This window comes from Battus philenor, unplaced genomic scaffold, assembly GCF_028537555.1.
Source record: "Battus philenor isolate CCGP_79_NKW_IND1 unplaced genomic scaffold, ilBatPhil1.0.hap1 SCAF_5, whole genome shotgun sequence".
Classification (NCBI taxonomy): domain Eukaryota; kingdom Metazoa; phylum Arthropoda; class Insecta; order Lepidoptera; family Papilionidae; genus Battus; species Battus philenor.
The window spans coordinates 10,178,415-10,200,394 of NW_027181715.1; the positions used below are offsets into that span (position 1 = coordinate 10,178,415).

Consider the following 21,980-nt stretch of genomic DNA (forward strand, 5'->3'; position numbering starts at 1 on the left):
GAAACTGTGTTGTAGTAGAAAATATCTATTTTTTTTTATTGAGAGTTAAATTTACATTTACAATTGTGGTTCAGAATAAAATAATTTAATTAATGGTTGTCCACCATTATAATATCTTCACACATTGTCAAGACAAATGTTTACATGATTATTACTGTTATGTGACGAATTATGTTCGTTTTTTCTGTCACAACGTGGTTTCGGTTTAGCACTCATAGATTCACTTGGATTGAGGTAGGTGAGCATTCAAGTCATTTTTAATTATTTCATTCGCACTGGCAAGGAGGTATTATTTTTTCAATAACAATTTTGTGCAGATATCGTGTCCTATCTTAAACTACTTACTTGGTACTTTTTTTATTTATTACTAATTACCACTTTTTTTTTCCGATGAAGGTGCTTAACAAAGCCTTCTTTACAGGATCTAGGCACGCGTGCTTCGTCGATATAACAGCTATTCTAAACCTTGCCTGAATTGGAGTAGACGGCCATTTGAAAAGGTAGCTTCTATTGATATTATAAAATCTGACAAATGTTCTCAACATGAATTTTAGCTTTATTAATATTAATAGTTATAAGACAGCCGTTAACTGCGTAAGTGGTATAACCTACCTTAATTTAATATAGAGCCCCGAATAATATTATTTCTGTGTCGCGAATTTAGATGTGACATCTACCTTAGTGATAACAGTAGCGAGTAACAGTAAAGAATAAAAAAATAAAGTCCGTTTATGTTTAATAATGATACATCTCTTTCTATTGGTCTAACTACGCCCCCTAACCAATCAAATTCAATTAAATCACGGTGACCTGACGAAGTTATCGAGTTCACTTCAGAACGTCCCGTATTACTGGCCACTACACAGTACTATTTAGTTAAAATGTTCTTGATAGTAGGTACTGACATTCTATACTTGGTATGTTTTCCCTGCCCTGTCCCTGTTTATATCAAAAGAACAGCTTTACCTTCTTAGAGTTGACAGGTGTGACATGAAGCATTGGGTCGCGGATATCAATGCCGGAGTCGTGGTACGAGAGCTTGACAAGGTGACGCGCCGCGTCTCTAGGAACTTCGTCTTCGCCCCCTTCTACAACTTCAACAGGCTCCACCTCGGCAACTTCGCCCGCGGCGCTCTCAGCGCGCTCCGATGACACGCACACTTCCAAGCTCTCATCTTTGCCTTGGTCCGCGTTCGATGACACCTTGAAAAAAAAAAACAACGTTTTATATAAGGAATCACCCTGGCTATAATGTAAAAGTTTCAAATTTAATCATTTCTACGACAACCGCTTCAACAACGACTTAATTTCAAATAAACTACAGTCGCTATCTACAGTTTAACAAATATTGTATTATTGACTTCTCTGTTACGTAAGGGAATAATTTCTTTTAGTGGAAAATTCTTAACAGATATGTATAATATTCTGTCAATATCATTAGCATAGATGATTAAAAAAATACAGGGTGATTAGTTACATGTAGGTCATTTGCTGTCAATGAATGTTCACTCTATCCAAGAGGAGTCAGATTCAGAGATAATAAACAAGTTATGATAATACAGTAAGAAAAGAATTTTCAAAATTCGTATTATTACATTTTAAAACCAATTATTGTTTACAATGTCTGAGATTAATTGAGACTTTATGCTGTCACAAGTAATTGGCCTGTTGCATTTCAATAGGAAAAAAAAACTAATGTTAAATTATAGTAATTCAATTATTTTGAAAATAATTGAAAACAGATGTAAAACTTTACAGATTTTTGCTGACAAACGCTACACATAAAGCTATATATCGGTGTGATATTTATTCTGAGAATAGTAATTTTTATTTTCAGATTTTGCAAATAATTCTAAAAATTATTTGATTAATATAGGTAAAATCAAATCATGTAATAACAATTTTCATAAGCAAACACTTTATAAATAGTAACATTAAAAAAATTTACGTAATGGAATTATTTTAGAAATTAAAAATAAAGTTACAGATCTTTTAAAAATATTATCTGTCATAATTGTTTGATTTGGTAGCCTTTGTTTACTGGTTGACAAATTATTCATCCATCACACTCATACTGTTTTTAAAAATAATAAATCTTGTTATGATAAAAAAATTACTTACTTCACTTCCTTGATCGATGGACATTCGGTCTTTACTCGGAATAGCCCAGTGATGATCTAGTAAAGATTTCCGCCTCTCTTCTGTTGTCTGTTGCTGTGGGACAAAACGATAAACATGTTCAACTATAATTCATTCGAATAAAATACGAAATTAACGAACAACATCGTCATTTTTTTATCATAAGACGTCCACTGATGAACCTAGAGCTCCCTTAAAGGTTTTCAATAGGACCGATCGAAAGCAGCATTCTTTTTGCATCCAGCGTCTTTCGACGATCTTAACTAAGTCAAATAAAGATAATAGGCAATAAATAACACACGTACATAATTAAAATAAAAATATTGTTTTAGTTAATAGTTAAAGCCCACGCGTTGAGATCAAGCTGTTAGTCAATTTCTGAGTAGAGTTGTAAATAATTAATGTGCTTATAGTGATATCACTACTCAATATTTTATATGTAAAACTTATCGATAATTATAGTAATTAAGAGTTTAGATACAGAGAATTCTGGTTTAGTCAAAGCTTGTCATGTGATTATACAAATATATTTCGTGAATTTATAGATTTGATGTCGGTATTAATAGACTTATAGGCATTTGTCCGGCACAAATGACGTAACGTAGTGCGCCATAAAATTTCCAAAAAGAGCTACGATCCTCAATAGAGTGGAATACGATGCAGGGAGAAAGATCATCATCACCGTAACAGCCGACAGACCTACTGCATGGCATGGGCTTCCGCCAAAGATTGCCTCGATAACTGATTTTGCGCTGCCCGCATACAGCGACTTTACACAGTCTTAACTATGCCGTCGGTACACCTAGAGAACCGTCAGGACTCATCAGCCATCGGTTGCACCGTCTCCCTGATCACTTCCAATTCATCGAGCTATGTTAGTAGCTTAGTTTCTTCTGTGGATAACTTAAATTTATTCTATTATTGTCAATTGTTACCTGAAGAGCGGTGGGAGTGACGAGTTCCCTCTCGAAAGCCTTGGGGAAGGCCGCGCCGCCGCGATCCTCGGTCTCTCCGGAGCCGGGCCGTTCCTCTCCCGCTGCAGGCTCCTCGGCCTCGCCGCTAGCTGCCTGCAACTCCGGGAACGTCTCGTCCTGAGTAAACATCATATACGTAGCGTAACGAATGTTTACTAATTTACGCTTTTGGTGTGATAAAAAATGCATAAAACGCGTGCTAACGAAGACATAGCCCGACGCTTTTGAACTAGTGGCTTGCATATGAAACACAAAAACACATACACTTGCGAGCGTGCATACGGAAGGAATGTTTTTTATATCACAATTTTTTAAATAATTGTGTGTGTGTCTTTATAATCAGTGTAGTTTTTTTAAGCTACTTTGTTTAAATAAATAATTATAATTATGTTATGAGCAATAAATATATTATTCTTCACACTAGACACGATCCTCTCGAGTAAGCAGAGGCCTTTTTTTGGGGACTCATATTTCTAGTCGCTTCAGTTCTCCTAAGCGACATAAAAACTAGGCGAACTCCTTATTCTATAAACTACCGTCCCGTACCGTGATTCCGCTAATAGTAGAGATTCGTTAACAAGAAGAGGTTTAGCTTTACGTGAAACTAAAAGAGAAGGATCGTTACCGTATGCATCCTCGAGGCAAAAAATGTAAATCCGTCACTAATAACACTTCTAATATATTTACAGGTATTTTAAATATCTCATGTACTAATAAATGTCATAAAAGAAATTTAAATGTAAATAGTATGTTACGTGTGAAAGAGAAGTGGGATTGGATTAGGTTTTGTAAATAATTTAAAAGAAATTTTATTACAAGTACTAGTAATATAACTACGTAATATAATGACTGCGTCAAATTACGAGTGAAATTGTATATAAATAAGTGAAAAAAAACGTACACTCACTTTGACTAGAAGGGAGTCTTTGCCCGGCGAATGTTCTGATTTATTCATGTAGTAGATTTCGGCCTGTTCTGCCCTGAAAACAAAAGAACGATTTTCAATAATTGCTATAAGGGCACAATGGGCAACAATCTATCAGTATTATTACATATATTAAAGAATATTATTTTACAGTCCTGTTTTACCTCGTTAACAATAAATGAGTGTTAAAGAAATTGATATTAACTTCATAGTATTTCACAGTTATACACGAAATCAAAGTTCAACCAAATGACGATTTATTAGCGGAAAAATTGAGGAGAAAATTTTGTTTACGAATCTTATTATTTTTAGCCTGTCTAAAATTCAATAATTAACTTACTTATAAAATTATTTAGGGCAAATTAATTTTAAATTTTCACCATGAGTTACTGGTGCGGTAATAATCAAGTTATGGAAAGCACATTTGTATCAAAGAAATCCCGGCATATGAATGGAAGAGTAAGACCGATAGCAAGATTTGTATGTGTGTGTGATTGGGAATAAAAGACATCAGTTTATAACCCATAAATATAAGGTAATAAAAGACATAGAAACCAGAAGAGGCCCCTAAAAATACGACCCAAATAAAGAAAAAGTATAATACACAAACATAGTGACTGTATATAATTATAGTTAGACCTCGTCATTCATTTTTATTTGTTTAAAATAGCAATCCATTTTCATACCTGGAAGTTGTTTTTTTTAACATTACTCTTATTATAATAACACTCTATTGTAAATAATAAGAATACAGATAGTTAAGAGACAGACGAATTCATTATCTCATATTGTATTCATATTGTATTCACGTATGTTATAAGGTAAATACATTATTCATCGAGTCCGTGTAAATAAAGGCGCGGTGACCGAATAAGAAAAATAACAAGCCATTCATCGGTGTACGAGAACAAACATTGCAATGCATATGAATGGTAGTTACGAATGAAAATTTTATGACCATTCAAAATCAATAGCTGCCTTGCAAGACGTTTACGTAATGGAAGGTGTACAATGTTTTATGCTGTAAGGAGCGATCACGTGATGTGGTCGAAAGATGCATCCATATTTTTCAGCGGATGAAGTGCCAATATAAAATAAACCATTTCTCGTTAATTATTGTGTTCAAAATGGTTAAATTATATTAAACATGATCTACGTAAATTGACATGACATGACACTGACTCTATACATAATTTTATCAAGAAATTCATTATGGATATATTTTTCCTTTGTTGGACCAATAGATTCTTAGTACATTCCCGATAAGACTGGTTGGAAGCGGTCTCCATCCAGCGTTTACTGATGACCTTAATAAAGTCATCTATCCAATCTCAGGGTGTGTGACGTATACCGCGCTTGCGTGTAGCTTACACATCTTTATAGTTATTGAACTTGAGTTATTGGCTTCTTGTATTCGAATTAAAGCAAACAACTGTCATTAAATGCATGGAGAGAAAGAAAAAGAGAGAAGTTCAGAATTCAATGATGGGCACGTACTTGTGAGCGTTGTGGTCAGGGCCGTGGGTACGCATGTGCGCGATGTCGTAGAATATGGCCGCGTTAACGACGTACTCCATGGGCGCTATTACACCGTACGACTCCGGGCCGTGCTCCATCACGAGCGCATCGGATACGTTCGGGTCGAACATGACCGCGTTCGGTGTAACCAGAAGTACGCCAGAGACGACACCCTGTCGGGATGAAATTGAGATTTATATTATTATGCTGAAAAAATAAAATTGTTAGTAGTTTCTATTGAAATTTATTTTATCTTCTACGTTTAGACACTCTAGACAGCATAGTCGTAATTTTCTGAGCTTCAACATGACTTTTCACAAAACTCCCAGCCAACTTCCTTGCAGACGGGCTAGATAGATCATGTACGTCGTCATTCAAGCCGTAAGACATTTACTACTACGTAAGGCATAAGCATTATCGACAGAGCCACCGGTCATCTGTATGTATATAATATATTGTGTGTCCCTAGTTTGCTTTGCCTAAGAAGTTCGATAAACAAACTTCTAAAAAATCTTATTACAATGTGAAGAATTTTTAAGTGATTTATTATCACAGCTTAGTCATGAATTGAAAGATGACCATAAAAAACAAGTCTAAATTTATTGTGGATTTTTCTCAGATCAGTGGGTAGTTAGAACTCTCGTAGTTTTAAGTTAAAGTATATTATTATAGGGGAGATGAATGTGATACTAGTTTCTTTCAAATTGGGCTCTTCTGGCAATATTCTTGACGTAAACAAATTGCCAATGTAAATGATCCCGTGTTGATATAATATGATCAGTTCACCTGTCCATCGGTGATATGGCGCACGTTTATCTTCAGGAACCTTTGAGGGGCATTGCTGCTGGCAGGCGCCTCGGGCGAAACCGGCCGCAAGCTGTCCAGGATCTCTGTGTAATTTATAAGCTAATATAAATGAACAGTCTAGTACATGTTAAACTAGAGTATAAATTTTAACACAAGTGATAAAAAATTACATTAACGGTGCGCTGAGTTTTATAACGTTAACAAATTTACAATTTTTTTTATTACTAGTGCAAAGAAAAATCCTTTATAAAGTGATCACTATGAAATATGCTACATGAATTTATTTTTTCTATTGGAATGCGACAAGGCAATAACTTCTGGCAGTACAGAATCTGCAGGGACAGATAATAAACAATAATAAATTTTAATAGGTAGTAATTAGAAATTTGAAAACAATTTTTCTTAGTAAGCTATTTTTAGATAGGGTATACTATACATATAACGTCAATATATGAATGAGCTATACATTCTCCTCTACAAAGCTTTTACATCTATAACAAATCATCGTGTATATAAAACACGATGAAAGAATTCTTAATTTATTTCGTTTTAAGGTTAATTGAGTTTATCTGTTGACGTATGTTTTGTTTATCAATAGATTAGCCGCACAAGGGTAACAAATTATTTGTTACATTGTTTCAATTAGGATATTGTTAAATAAATATTCAACAAGTTAGCTAACGCGTATGTTACGGTGAAGCTAAACGAGGGTCGTGCAGCGCAGGTTGCACGACTACGTGATAACGACGTACTCCCGACATGTTGCGATAAGAGGCGCCGGTAAAAATGCGAAATTTTACACTACAATTAAGGAAATTTACGCAAACCGAATCACATCTTTTATTTAATGAACTAATTTAAAGACGACGAAGTTCCTTAAAGCACTTTGGATCCTTATTATTATTTTTGGAACAACTTTCGTAATTCTGTTTCTTACCGAAGTTGAATGTATGTGTTATAAACTTTATGTATACATTCACAATTACCTTTTTCCTGTGCTGGCTCGCTGGGCGCACCTTGGGTGGACTCGGATGTGGTGTCGCCACTTTCGGACGGCCCATCGGAATCCTTGTCGCCATCTGAAGATGCAAACATCACGATTGTCATCACCACATCATCATATGTTGATATCGTTGTGGCTACGGGCGGCACAAAACAAAGTACATATTCAAATTAAGATTCGCAACAAACCATGATACCAACGCTTGAGGAATTCAAAAGTGAACATTCTTGAACAGCTGATAGGTTGTCGCTAGCATCGCACGTTTATCTCTGCCGATAAAGCGAATCCATCGCTGCAACGGCGCGCGCCGGTGTCAAAATTGTTTCAATTTAGGCGCAATAATAAATGTGGGACAATTTGCCGTTGGACGCCAATTCAAAATAGAAACTTAGCGCAGTACGCGTCTCCGTGTGGCGCGACCGACTCCCACCGCTGCCCGCTGACACTGCTCTTGTAACTTTTGTTTGCCGTGCAAATAGCAGAAGAAATTGTTCCAAGACTACGTCACACGTGAATAACATCAAGGCTGAATGTTATTGTTTTGTTTCATGAACGAACAATACTGAATAGATCGGATCTACTGTCATCAAATCGATTCAATGTAATTTATTCTCTTATATTTATAACGTCGTTAAAGATTGCATGTTTGGAATTAGTTTTCGTAACAACATACATTGTAGTAATTTTAAGCTTATTTAAAGAAATAGCTATATGCACATATATACATAGATGAAGAAATAAATACCAAAAAAATCATCTTTAGTTTTGGAAGTAAAAACGATTGATAAAGTATATATCTAAAAGAATCGGGGAATTTACAAGGTTTTTTTTTACTGTATTATTCATTAGCTTTAGAATTTTAGGATTTCGTCCTACCAGTGGATTTATGACCTATGCACAAGCAGCCGTGTTTATATAAAAATATATACAATCGTTGTACACATACTTTAGCAATAGAAACATAATCCAGCAATAGAATAATAAATTGTAATAACAGTATTTAATTAACAAAATGCTAATGAAAAGTGGTCATATCATATTTTATAATTATCCATTACAAAACGAAGTAAAGAATCGATTGCTTAGAAAGAAAGTTTGAAGCAACATTCTATCGATTGTTGATACACCGTTTAAATCGAAGGTCGTCTTTAGCAAGGCGAGTAATGATTTCTCATTACATTGATCGGTCACAAAAAAATAAACTAAGATTTACTCAACTAATCAAGGACGAAGAAAAAAAGAATTTAAATTCTCGAAATTAACCTTTTTATTACAAAAACTAGACATATTTACACGAAGTTTATGGATGGGAATTATGCAAATAAAACAAAAACAATGTGTAACGAAACTTTATAGTACATAATAAGCGTAAAAAGTTGAACGACAACATCTCCGCGTTGCGGTTTTGTGTTTCATGTTTTTCTTTTACATCGTTCGTTTTAAGCATCAAAATTTTTAATAATAAATATATCACAATGAAACTCTATCCACCAAAGGAAGTATTACTTCGCTGTAAGTTTATTGGGAATTTGTTTGAGTTCCGCTTTGTATGGATGGACAAAAGAGAAGCATTTACCTAAAGGCATTAGCATCTTATAAATACAACTTCCTCTAAACTTGCTCTATGGTGAGTTAAGCTGCCTATACTTTAACTGCAATCGAGTCTAAATAATTTATCTCAAAATCACTGAAGATTTTGTAGTAGACTTGTCGAATCAATGTTCTCCTAAGAACCAGATAGTAACTAAGTGGTGTGGCTTTAAGCATATCAGTTCATTTTTGTTTTAATCATTAAATATATCTTGCTTGTTCAGATTTGAATGAAGAATAATGCAATAAGGACTTTTGATAACAATTCCGGGATTATATGTTAAACTGTGTTTATTTGTTGTTGTCATTCCGTGTAATAATAAATTTCCCATTATTTAAGTGAAATGTCGAGCGTCAAGTGGAGCGCACTTGACAATACATTAAGTGGTCACTGCAGCGGCATTAAAAATTATCATTGCACGATAAGTAAATCCCTCTTCTGCCTTTGATTCCGTAAACAATACTCACTACGAATAGCGCAGAGTAACTGTACTTTTTTAAGAGTTAAAATAAAACCTATCAAGTGTTTTATGGTTCTTAAATGAAATAGAAATAAATTAATACCAAAGCAATAAAAACATATTACCAAGCTCTTACAATAATAATGCGCATTATTGTTATTTCATAGTTAGGTATTATTTTTAATATTTATAATTTTAATATTATTAATATTAATGGAACATATAATTGAGATAATATTTCGTTTTTTTTTTTAAATAAATATTAGGGTATTAAGTATTAAGAGGTTTTTTATAACTAGGTTTCTATACATATACTGTCTTTGAGGGTAGATACCTAGTTATAGATATATAGTCACATAGTATTTACAGAGGGTGTAACACGACGATGGATCAAACGTGCCACAACGGCGAAGAACCTAAATAACTATCCATGTTATGTATATATAGCAATTTTCAAGTCCATATTTGAGAATTTCAGATTTTATTAAAATATTGTAATTACGCATCTTTGAACATAAAATGACTATTGTTTACTGATAAGAATCGCCATTACTTGTTTATTTAATTGAACAAAGCACTATTGAAGTAAGCAATTTCCATAATTACGATCTTGAAATTCCGTTGCTCCTCCACTGAATTACAACTTTGTGGCGTATGCTAGCTAAATGATTTTTTCTGTGATTATTTTACATGAACCCCAGTAGTCTTTAACAAGTCTACAGCCCCCAATTTTTTTGTTTAACTTAGTTAAATAATATTCATTTCAATGTTATATCAAATTTTATGCATCAATATTTAGATGCGGTAACATGATACAGAAATTCTAGTAATCAGATAGTTTGATGCTAAAAATCACGGGCGTAGGCTCAAAAGTTAAATTTTTTGACGGAATTTGATGTCTTAAAAATAATAAATTCTCAAATATCAGCTGAGTCATTTAAAACTGCTAAACATATACACACAGTAGTGAAATAAATAGGTATAGAGGTCCTCCACCTCCGAGCCACGTTTTATCCATCGGTCGTGTTACACCCTGTATAACTAATATTGTTATGGTTACAAAAGACGGCGAATCGAATTTTATTAACGGCCAATGAGATGTGTCATGGCAAATTAAGTGTGAAAGTTGTTCTGCGTAATATTTTATATAGCTAAGCTATAAAACAACACTATTAAACCATAAGTGATTTCTATTATAAATTATTAAAAAAATAATGCAACAAAGTATATTCATTGAGACGGTTAACCCATTTTAATAATAAGTCTGGACCGTAATCAAATATCAGATGTTCTACGTGACAAAAGTTTTTGATTGATAAAATAGAGGGAGTAATATTTGTGGACATATATAATATAAACTACTTAGTAATTTACGTAAAACATTTAATAACTTTTTAAAAAGATTTATTAAGCACAATACATGTTTTACATTTAGTTAAACTGGACAAGCGCCGTTCCCACGGGACGTTTTTAGGTTAATTTGAGATGTAGGTAGAACAATGCCCTTAATTGCTTCAATTAAATTTAACACTGAGGCTCATCTACGTTTAAATTGAATTTCATCTCAAGATTCTAGAACAAAATTAAATTATCTTATAACGATGCAGCGCAAGTTATGTGACGATGGATTTATCTCGGACACATTTGAATTTTAACTCTAAACTGCTATAATTAATTACGAATATTATTGATTATAAATATACATCAGTCATATAATTTTTGATTTTTTTATTATTATTCCTGATACCATGACTTGATATGTTCTCTACCATTTTTATGTTAAAAATAGACACCAATTCTTAAATTGTAAAAAAGAAGTAGGATTTGTTTTAGCTACACTGTAGCCTAAATGGCATTTGCAGTTTAGGCCTTTACATTCTACTGTATTATCGGATTGGGAGGCCGTCGTACTCATAGGTCGCTGGAACGGGCGATCCGTGGCATAGCGCAGCGCAAGGAGAGGGAATCTAGGCTTGGGAAGTCAATACCCCTTATCATTCCCAAAGGGCGCTTAGGAGGGCCGAATCCCATCTTGGACGGAAAGCGTAAGCGCTGGGAGAAATGGCCAAAGACCTCAGCAACGCTTCTGTCTAATATAATCGAGGATTCACGATATATCACGAGAGAATTAAGAAGTCATAAGATTTGTTTTAGAATACTTGTGCTCTAGATTTAATAAAGAATATCAATCTGAAGAACATATAACATATTATTGATGCAATGTTTCGAAAATACCTTTATCCTTTTTTATTTTCCATCGTGAAACAATACATACGATGACTTGCCAGGATTTCTTGGGAACAGTAATTAAAACTAAAATGTAGCGACGCAGTCTACATGGCTTGCCAAGGGAAAGTTATAAATAAATATTTGTGTGAGGAATAAGTGACGTTATTACTACTAATAGCAGAGTTTATAGAGAATAATTCAATCAATTAAAAAAACGCTTTTTTTAACAATTTAAATCTATTATCTATATATATCTATATCTCTAATTATATCTGTTTCTGTATGAGCACTCAAGCTAAAGGAGTATATAGTAAATGTTTGTGTTATCATTTATATATAGATGGTTTTTTAAATAGAATTTGTCTATGAACTTAGAACTTTTCTATACAAGAAAATAATCTATTTCCAGAAAGATAAAGGTAAGACCCACAAATCTATTCGTATATGGTCTACAACTTTCGGGAACAGTTTCAATGCAAACTTATCTCCAATGTATATGACATAAAATTACCCTCGCGCAGGTCTTATTTGGTCGCTATAGCCTTATACTGCTATACTACATAAAATTTACACTTACAATTTCCCGGCGCATTTGATATCAAATATTCGTGACGAAATGGCAGCCATTACGTAGTCGACTTGCCGTGGCGTCATAAGATTTTTTGTGTTTGATTCAAATGAGCGCCGCGAACGCGATGGTTTACATTTGAATGTATTTTTTGATAAATAAATTTCCATATCTTGAGTTATATATATTTTTTTCAAGCCATAACGTTTTTATTCAGAGTAACAAAAAAGTATAAAAAACACGTAATCAAATGTTATAAGTATAAGATAATAACTAGATTCGTTCTCTAGACAGCGCCCGGCATTTAATTTTGCACGTCGGAAATATTAATCTGATAAACACAATTGGTTTTAACTACTATATGCATATACTATGTTCGTTTGTTGATAAGCTTTGTAATTAATTTATTATCTACAATATCCAAACAGCAGCTTACAATTATTTCATTAATGTATACAAATTTACAATTGTCTTTCGTATGCCCCCTTGTTTTAAACATACATGTTTAATGAAATTATTATTAGCAAAATCTAATAAAAATATGAAACAAAATCTGTTAAGTATTTTTAAAAATATTTATTGCCGCTCAAACACCATAATTAATTTTATGCACTTTGTGAGGTTCTTTCAATTATATACCTCCACTTTTCTAATTTTATTTCACTTGTTACCGCGTGTAAACGGCCTGACTTTGTACAAACATAGCACTTTTTAAGACCATGTAAAACGATATTACTAGTTGAAAACAACTGTGAATCATTTTAGAAATATACCCACCCTGTCGTTTAACGTTGATTTATGGGAAAACTAAAATGAGCTAATTTTCAAACAATATTTCTAACACAATAAAAAGAATAACGTGATAATAATAAACCATGAAATTGTTCGACTAACACTGCGGTGTACATGACTGAGTGTGTGCGAGTTTAAGGAACTATAACATTGATCGACATCTCGTTGTTGAATTTTACATGTTTTAATGTGTCATCTACGATTTCAGATGCCGGATTGGTTGAAGAAATTATTTCAAAATCAATTTAAATCTTGCAAAAAAACTGTAGCGATCTTTGGAGACCTATTTCTTTGCAGTGGGCGTCTTTAAGATGACATGATAGTCATAAGTTCCCGTCTATTTACAGACTACAGACATTTTACAAAAAAAAATTCACCACTTCTCTTTCACAAAACAGTAAAAAATCTATTTAAATACTAATTGTTAATATAAAAAATATTAAAGAAAAAAGACGATAATTTTCTATATCTCTACCGTGTTTTTTCGAGGTTATAATTTTCTTGATTGCGTAACCCACATCTGCTTTCTAAACAGCCTTTGTCAACTGCACACGGTCATTTCCCACGACACAATAATTATGACAACTACATTTAAATGCAAGAAACTCAAAACATTATATATATACATATTTTTGCGAATAGCAAACACTGACCTTTCCTCTTATCGGGCACAAGCAGGGTCTGCCCGGGGAAGATGAACTGCGTCGCGAGTCGGTTCAGTTTGGTGAGCTCCGAGGGCGTCGTGTCAAAGCGGGCCGCCAGTGACGTCAGCGTATCTCGATCTCGGACCTACGGGCATAAGTTGTATTATGTAATAACCGACTGAGTATTTAACCCATTATACTTTGTCTGAGGTTTCATAATGAAATTAAGAGTTATTAAAAACGATTACGAGAAACATTTATCCAATTTATTCAATCTCTTTACAATATTAAATACTCCTTTAATTGTATAGGATGATTGATAATGTGTTAAAGCTTCAAAGGGATAAATGTGTAACTCATTTGTCAGCAAAAAGAAATTTTACCTATTAACAATCACACGGCATAAAGCGATAACTCTGAAAAATATTACATTTTTTTTTAATTTAATTGTGACTGGCCAATAATTTTTAGCAGTACAAAGTTTGCAGAGATTTTAAAGCTTTTTATAACTATAACTAATCATGCTGTATAATTATAAATTATCGATGGAATCTTAATTCTTTTATCGAAATATTATGAATAACATAAGAATAGGTTAAAGGCATATCTGTTGAAAACTTCTCACTAAAAGAAATTATTCCAATACGTAAGAGGTCAACAGTACAATATTTGCAAAGTACGTAGAAAGCGACTGTAGTTTATGTGAAGTCATGCCGCTGTTGAACCGGCTCTGGTATAAATGTTTAGATTTGAACAGAGAGAGACCGGGATTTGTTTTTTGATCTTATTTTGGTTAAAATTATAAAGTAGCTTTTATTTCCTCACAAAAACAAACACTGAGACGTCAATATTCGTACAGTATAAAGTAGATTTATGTAGATATTTACGTTTATAAACATTTAATTAGACCCTTCGCGTACGTTTATAAGTTTTATGCATATAAAAGATCGGAATATTTTTTGTTAATCTACACTTTTTAATTGGACGAAATAGAAACCAAGGAATGACAATATAAAAATATCAGTGACGTCGGAATATAAACATGAATAAAATTTTACGTCGAGTACAAATTGAACTAACGTTCCATGTATAAACGTGTAAGGTAAAGTTTAAAAAGAAAACAAGTGCTCCCTTATCCAAAGGTCTAGGATTTCCAACCGAATATTGTAAAAATGTTTCAAACAAAAAATCAATGCGCGCCCTTAGTAGAGTTAACTTGTGGGACTTCTGGTGAACTCGTATAATCGTCAACTGTCGTCAATGTATTGCCCTTGCGGCTTTCAATTTAATCAAATTATATAAGTATATATTGAAAGTTCATGATATGGAAATAATTAATTTTAGGCTCTACTACAGTTGTTACTGTATCATTTATTGTCATGGGAAAACAAGCTCCTAACTTGACACATTTTTGCGACGGATCGGCCGAGTGTATTTTACTATAAAAATAAACCCTTATTTAATCAAATTATTATGATTAGAAAACAATTATTCAATAAAATGTCTCTATCAAATTAAATCATTATTGATAAATTTTCTCCAAAATATCACTGACAAATATATAAAGTCTAGTTGCCAAATAGCTGACAGTATAAAATCAGTTCCCCTAACATACGTAACAATTACTTATAATCTATAGCATTATCATTTCAGCCGTAAGAAGCCCTGTACTAGATATAAGCTTATAAAGATTTTTAATAGCACTGGTTAGAAACGGCCTAACAACGCAGACGACATTGTCCAGCTTGTGGGTGCACTACGCTGTGCGAGCGGGTCTGTGGTCTGGACACCAGGACCTTAGCGCTTATCTGTTCTGCGCGGTATGTAGCATGTCCTCTACCACTGTAACTTGCCAATCCGAGATATTTCGGTTACTATCGTTCGTCTAAGAATCTCCTCACTCCTGACTAGATGTCGAATGGATATCTCGAGCTCAGTCTATTCTATAACCCATTGAGCGACTTTGCCTTACTAAATCTACATATGACATTATGATTATGTTCAACTATTAATTAATTCTCACCGTATACGTCATTGTCTTGATAGGTGGTTGAGGAGGTAGCCTCTTGATCTGCTCGTCCTCATCTGTAACAAATGAAAATAACCATCTTAATAAGGAACAATTGTTTGTCATAGCCAATATTCAAGCTTAGAAACTAGTTTCTCCTACAGTATTGACTGTAAAATCTATTTTTAATCTATCTAAGTTAACATAAACAATTTAAAATTCCATTATTTTTTATATAACAAATGGCAAAATAAAGGCGAAAGTATAGATGAAAATAAAACTGACTAAACTGGTAAAGCAAGTTTAAAAAAAGAATATGTAAATTAAATTAAAGCATTTAAATTTGTATTTTACACGTTTTCAATCAAAGATCGTTCGAATGATTTTAAATTAAGAACATGACAAACTCATATCAGAACATGTAAATAAAATATTTTTTTACTTCTTTTATAATGTGAACCATACATGTACGGGCATCGGAGGAAGAGAAATTAAAAATTAACGTTGTACATTGTTTAAGGTGTTTACAAATAAATTAGTGTTACTTAACTAGATGCATTTCATTATAACTATGAGAGAATTAGATAATTGCTATATGGAATATCAAAGTGTGTAAATATGTTATAACTATTTTGTAAAAAAAAAAGTGTATGTTATATAAGACTGAATCCCGGGAATCGGACCCGCGACGATCGCAAATCCAAAGTCTTTTAGCGTTAGGCTACCAGTAAAAACATAATGTTTACATAACAAGATTTAAATCCTCTTATTTGATGTGAATATAAAAATATACAAAACTGACTAGAAGCGAGTACGTTAGAAATTCTCTCGTAGTCTTGTATTCATTTCATGAACCAAAATTTAATTATTACCTATACTCGATACAATACAAAATATGCCTAAATGTGCCCAAAAGATTTGCCACAATTTGCGTACAACACCTGGTAACTGAACCTGGCGTCTGAATAAATCTGATATTAACATTGACTAGGCTTTAGTAAAGACACGTCAGCTGTCCTGTAATTCCTTTTGATGTGAAGGTAATTGAAAAATATAATCTGAAGCCTCACAGGGCCAAATGCTATTTTCCTTCTTAACGACATGAGTCTTCTTAATTTATGCTTTTTAGTCTTTAAAAGATTTATAAGAAATATAGTAAAACTAGACATAAAGCCTTTACTTTCAAGGTATAGCACTTATGATAAATTATTATGTATACACAATTAAGTATTTTACAAAACGCGACCTCTTAAACGAGCAATCAAAAAGTAACGATGTAATTCCTGGATTATATATATATTCCTCTTTTATTATTTGTGTCAATATTATTGCTTTGTAATATTTTCATTTTTAGGTGGACTGACGTCATTGGAAATTGGCTGAGGCCTATTCATTGCAGGGTGGTCTACGGGTTGGCATGACGATGATAAAATATCTAAACAGACACATCGGGTAGTGGAAGTTTCTTCTCCCATTCTTCGCAATCTTGGATAAAGTCTAGCCCCATAATAAGATAGTAGTGTTATCGCTCTTTGATAAACTTTAAAATTTCTAAACACATTTGCAACTGTCGCACGTGAATATAAAATAATATTTTCAACACTTTTCTATGCATCGTTCTACTTAATGTAATATGCATACATTTTATTTCCTCTCGGTCTACTACAATGAAAAAGTTCAAGGTGGAAAGCTCATCTCTAACAACTGAATTATTAGGTCAATCTCGCCCTCGCGCCGGAGAGGGCGGACATTTTAATGCATAAACTAGAAGTAACATGCAATTTCGGAAAATATCGTGAATTGGGTTAACACAGTGGAAATGTCAAAGCGTTTATTTTTCATTCGATCGTAAACTTAGCTATCAAACTATCGGTGGAGAGAGGTCGTAAACGTCCGTGAACTTGTACAAGACGGTATTATTCCCGTTTCACTATTTATTGTTGCTATTAAATTTATAACCAAAGATATTGTGTGAGGTATTACACTTTATATGTGCCAGAGAAGTAATAATATTAAAATGGAACGAGTAACCACGGAAATAAACATGGCTGGATTCGTTTCAAAATTATACAAAATGAAACCTTAAAAAAAAACGTTTTACAATACTTAAAAGTAATAACAAAAGATTTTGCAATAACAATGTACGACAATTATTACGTTTCTGATTTATCATGTAAACATTTTCGCTAACTTAATTCGATAAGACATAATAAATAAAATAAATAACTACAAAATGGGCTAATAATCTTCTTCCAAATAGTTCTTATCAAATTCAAATTAACTATTCAAGAAGGCATTGGCAAGCATTTTTAAATTGTCAATTATTAATAACATAAAAAAGATCGATGTAGTCAGTCCGTTAGTCCGTCGGTTCGGGTGCTTGCTGATCTGTTGAGGCGAGTCAGCCAAAAACTCAACAGTTGCTCTTTTCAATCGTACTAGATGTTCATTGTCTTTATGTTATGTCATTTAAAATGAAATTAAAACATGATTAGCGCATGTTGATTTTCTTCCCAATTGACTTTGCATGCACTTTTATTATAAAATTTTAGTGAAATTTCTGCAGAATAAAGTAAATTGTAATATTTTAATATCGTTTCCTTTAGGTCAACGTTGAAATTCAATCAGTAGTCAACACAAGTCAATTGATCACGGCTAATTCATTGCCTTGTCGATATCTCCGACGAATCTCTTTATCTGACTTCATTAGTTACTGTACAGTCTTCGGGCAGTTATGAATGTGCGTTGAATATAAATTATCTTCACCGGACTTATGGTATATTATTATTGCTCGATCGAAAGTAAATATTGAAGTTGTGATTTTCATGCATCAAATAATATTATTCACGAGTACGGTCGAATAAATATTTTCATTTTCCATTTGTACGTCAAGGACATGTGCCAATAGCGATCATGACTCGAAAATAACGTAACTCGTAAAGTTGCTCGATTTCAGTTTATTACATTTCGGTTCCTGAAAGATCTAGAATAATTCGCAAATTAGAAACTACTTACTATAATACTCTGTGTACTTTTTAGAACACACGAATCAATGTAATTACAAGAAAGAGTTGGATGTCACAGATCAAATACTATTGCCTCTAATTTGTACTCTAGAAATCTGAGAAACAGTTTAACTTGAAAATGAATTAAAGGACGATTGTTAGAGGAACCGTTACAATTTTTAGTCTCAAAAAATAACATACTTTTCTATAGCTAACATAAAGTGTATTTACTGCGTCTTTAATTCGATATAGAACGTATAAATAAACAATTTGAAATTCGTAATGTAGTCATTGTTTTTAGTGACTAGCCAAGCTTTATTAACTCTAATAACAATATAAACCTGTTTATATTAAGCGTAAGAAGAAAAAACTTATTGAAAGTCATGGCAAAAATGTTAATGTAAATGAAAGTTTACTTTTAATCACTTCTAAAGAAAACTTATATTTTTCAAAGATCTTCATTGCGACAGATAACTAAATTTAATTTCAACAAATATTGACATTTGCATTTCAAATAAATTTATGAGCCGTCGTCGACCGCAATAAAACATATTTAGATATAATGAAAATAATTAAAAGTAATCTGCGATACCGCTCTCCAGGGACAGCGTAAACAAACAGTGGGATTTTATAGATGCAGGGTTAATTATAGCTCGCATTACAGCCGGATACTATTTTATAACTGGTGTGTTTACTTGGCAGACACCCCTCCGTGCAAGCGGGCGGTTTGTGACTGTCGATAACGAGACGACGAGACGTCTGATGCGTCATTTATGAATGTTGTTTAAATTGTTTGTTGCACATTACGTTATAAATTATTATAGACACAACTACTCCTTTGATTATTCTTCCTGGTATTGAAATATTCCTGATAGATTCCTTATTCTTTTTAAGTTAAAATAAAATAATTTAAATGTATTTCACATAAATATTTTTTTTATTTTAATTTCCTTTACCTAACCTACGAATTTTTAAGTAGCGGTAGAGAGACCACATAGCGCGCAGAACGGACGGTTGCTAGGGTCGATAGGCTCTAAGGGTCTAGGTAACGAACCTGTAAGCGTAGTGGAAGGACGTTCAACGTCAAGGACAGGTGCCTTTGTTTGAAGTAAGGTCGTGGAAGATGTCAGGATGCAGGCCAGTAGCGAATGGTTATATAAGAAAACTACGGTAACGGGCTGTAGTTCAATAATGAGCGTCCTACGACTGAAATCATTAGGATGACTGAAAACATACCGCTTATACTATTTTAGAGTTTATTTATTGGAAACGCCTTTCTTACCTTTAGGGATAAGTGTCCCAAATTTCATTGAAGTTGAACAGAAAAATCAAGTAAATTAATTGTATTAAATCTATACTACGTACATTTTTTTAAGTGCCATCATCTTTGAGAAATTATATCTGTTATTTACAGAAGGATCATTAACGGTAACATGAAAGAAAAGAAAAGTACTATTAATAGTCATAGTAATAAAATATCACACGGTGTATAAAATTCATTCACCTTTTTTGATTGGCAATGAATAAAGATTTTCTAAACTATGTTTCTAGGATTAGCGATAGACACTACCTGACCTATAGAAGTCGGGTTTTCCGCTTATTATGGAAAATCTTGTATAAAAAATGTAGAATGTTGTATGACGCGCATTTATAAGATGTGCTTACAGTACGAACGTCTTTGGCTTGATTTTAACTTTTTATCTCTGTAATAAACAGAGTTGGTATAAACAGAGATTCTTTGAAGTTGGGATAAGAACTTAGTAATATACATTATTTGTATAAACATGTTACAAACAATCGTGACATTCACATTATAGATGTTGTTTACTAGCTATGTTGACATTGCTCATCATATATTACTGAACAATGACTGAAATATGATTATTTTAAACTAGGAACACCAGTTGAATTACATTTTAAAATGAAGAGAGATCTGTGGGCAGCATTTATCACTTGATTTTAATAAAAATATACCCGCGTACTGCTACAAAAGCGCCATATCGTAAATTAATTTGCAATTTCATTCATCTTCGTCATCATCATTATCATATCAGGCTTCAGACGGTTACTACAAGGCGCAGACCTCCCCCAATTATCGTCACGATAACCAGTTTTGCATCATCCGCATCCAGCGATTATGTCGTCGGTCCATCTAGTTACTGGCTTACCGCTACGTCTTCCGATTCATGGTCGCTATTCGAGAACCTTTCAGCCACATCTGCCATAGGTTACACGTGCGATGGTCTTTCATTTTAAAAGTACGAAATTATTTAAAGTGTATAAATTAACTCGTTTACCTCTATGTACAGCATCGAATCTACCCTCGACCTTGGAGCGCAGGGCCTCCAGGTCAAACGGAGCAGCGAACCCATGGTCCACGGAGCGACTTTTCGACCTGTAATGTATCACATGGTAAATTATAGAGCTGTCCTCTTATTAATGTTATGTAATTTTCAGGATTATAACAAAGAATAATTGAAAAATTACCTTGGGACTAATAGATAAGTATATAATAAAATATATTAGATTAACGGTAATTAATTCACGAACTCATCATAAAAGTGGACTTTCCAGGGAAAATTTTACCCGTAAATAAGGAAAACGATTTGTGAAACGTATTCCAATGACTAAACCTTAAAATACGCGTATTCACACTTTTGAGAAAGATAGCTTGCTTACAAGACATAAATACAAATAGTGGTCGACAAGTGATTGTACAAAACAGTCCGTTATCCTGTCGCGAGCGTCGATGACATTACGCAGTAAATTCGATGTCAGTGTACTGATAATTGCCCGATACTAAAAACAACTGTCCAAAATAACTTCTGGATGAACACGGCGCATAAATTCCAAGCGGGAAATATGTGCTAAAGACGACATGTGCATTGCAAATTATAGGAGCAAAAAAATACAAAAACAACTCTGAGAACCCCAGAGAGAATGCTGTATAGATATTATCTTATACCCTATTGTAGAAAAAAGTTGAAAAAAAAATATTGAATAGATGCCTGTGGACTTTGTAATAAGTCTAAACTCATTACCTCGAGTGTCATTCAGTGGAACTTCTTTAACTGACAGTTCAAATAATGTAAGATCGTTAATTTCATCGATTTAACTCTTTCAGTAATATTGCATTCTTTATTTAGTTACATCATCATAATGTCAGCCGGTAGACGCCCCCCACTGCAGCTCAAAGGTTGCCACGATGACCGGACTCACTCCCGCTGCCCGCATCCGGCGGCTGCTCACCCCCCTTGACTATGTCGTCGTTCTAGTTAGTGAGTTGCCTATCTATGCCGCGTCTATCGGCTAGTGGT

At 33.4% G+C, this 21,980-nt stretch overlaps 1 protein-coding gene across 9 annotated transcripts in view; it reads right to left on the reverse strand.

The window, feature by feature from the left end:
• mtd (mustard) overlaps positions 1 to 21,980 on the reverse strand; it is a 124,665-nt gene that overhangs the window by 31,559 nt on the left and 71,126 nt on the right. For 4 of the 9 annotated variants that reach the window (XM_068772876.1, XM_068772875.1, XM_068772873.1 and 1 more), the window contains 10 exons: positions 20,961 to 21,058; positions 15,674 to 15,735; positions 13,660 to 13,795; positions 7,350 to 7,442; positions 6,343 to 6,446; positions 5,536 to 5,729; positions 4,015 to 4,093; positions 3,075 to 3,230; positions 2,122 to 2,214; positions 967 to 1,203 (listed from right to left, as the gene is read on the reverse strand). In XM_068772876.1, coding sequence (XP_068628977.1) covers positions 967 to 1,203; positions 2,122 to 2,214; positions 3,075 to 3,230; positions 4,015 to 4,093; positions 5,536 to 5,729; positions 6,343 to 6,446; positions 7,350 to 7,442; positions 13,660 to 13,795; positions 15,674 to 15,735; positions 20,961 to 21,058 — 1,252 coding nt within the window. Of the gene's footprint in view, positions 1 to 966; positions 1,204 to 2,121; positions 2,215 to 3,074; positions 3,231 to 4,014; positions 4,094 to 5,535; positions 5,730 to 6,342; positions 6,447 to 7,349; positions 7,443 to 7,554; positions 7,787 to 13,659; positions 13,796 to 15,673; positions 15,736 to 20,960; positions 21,059 to 21,980 lie in introns of those variants that run through there. The other 5 variants (XM_068772871.1, XM_068772874.1, XM_068772872.1 and 2 more) reach the window with 4 other exon arrangements.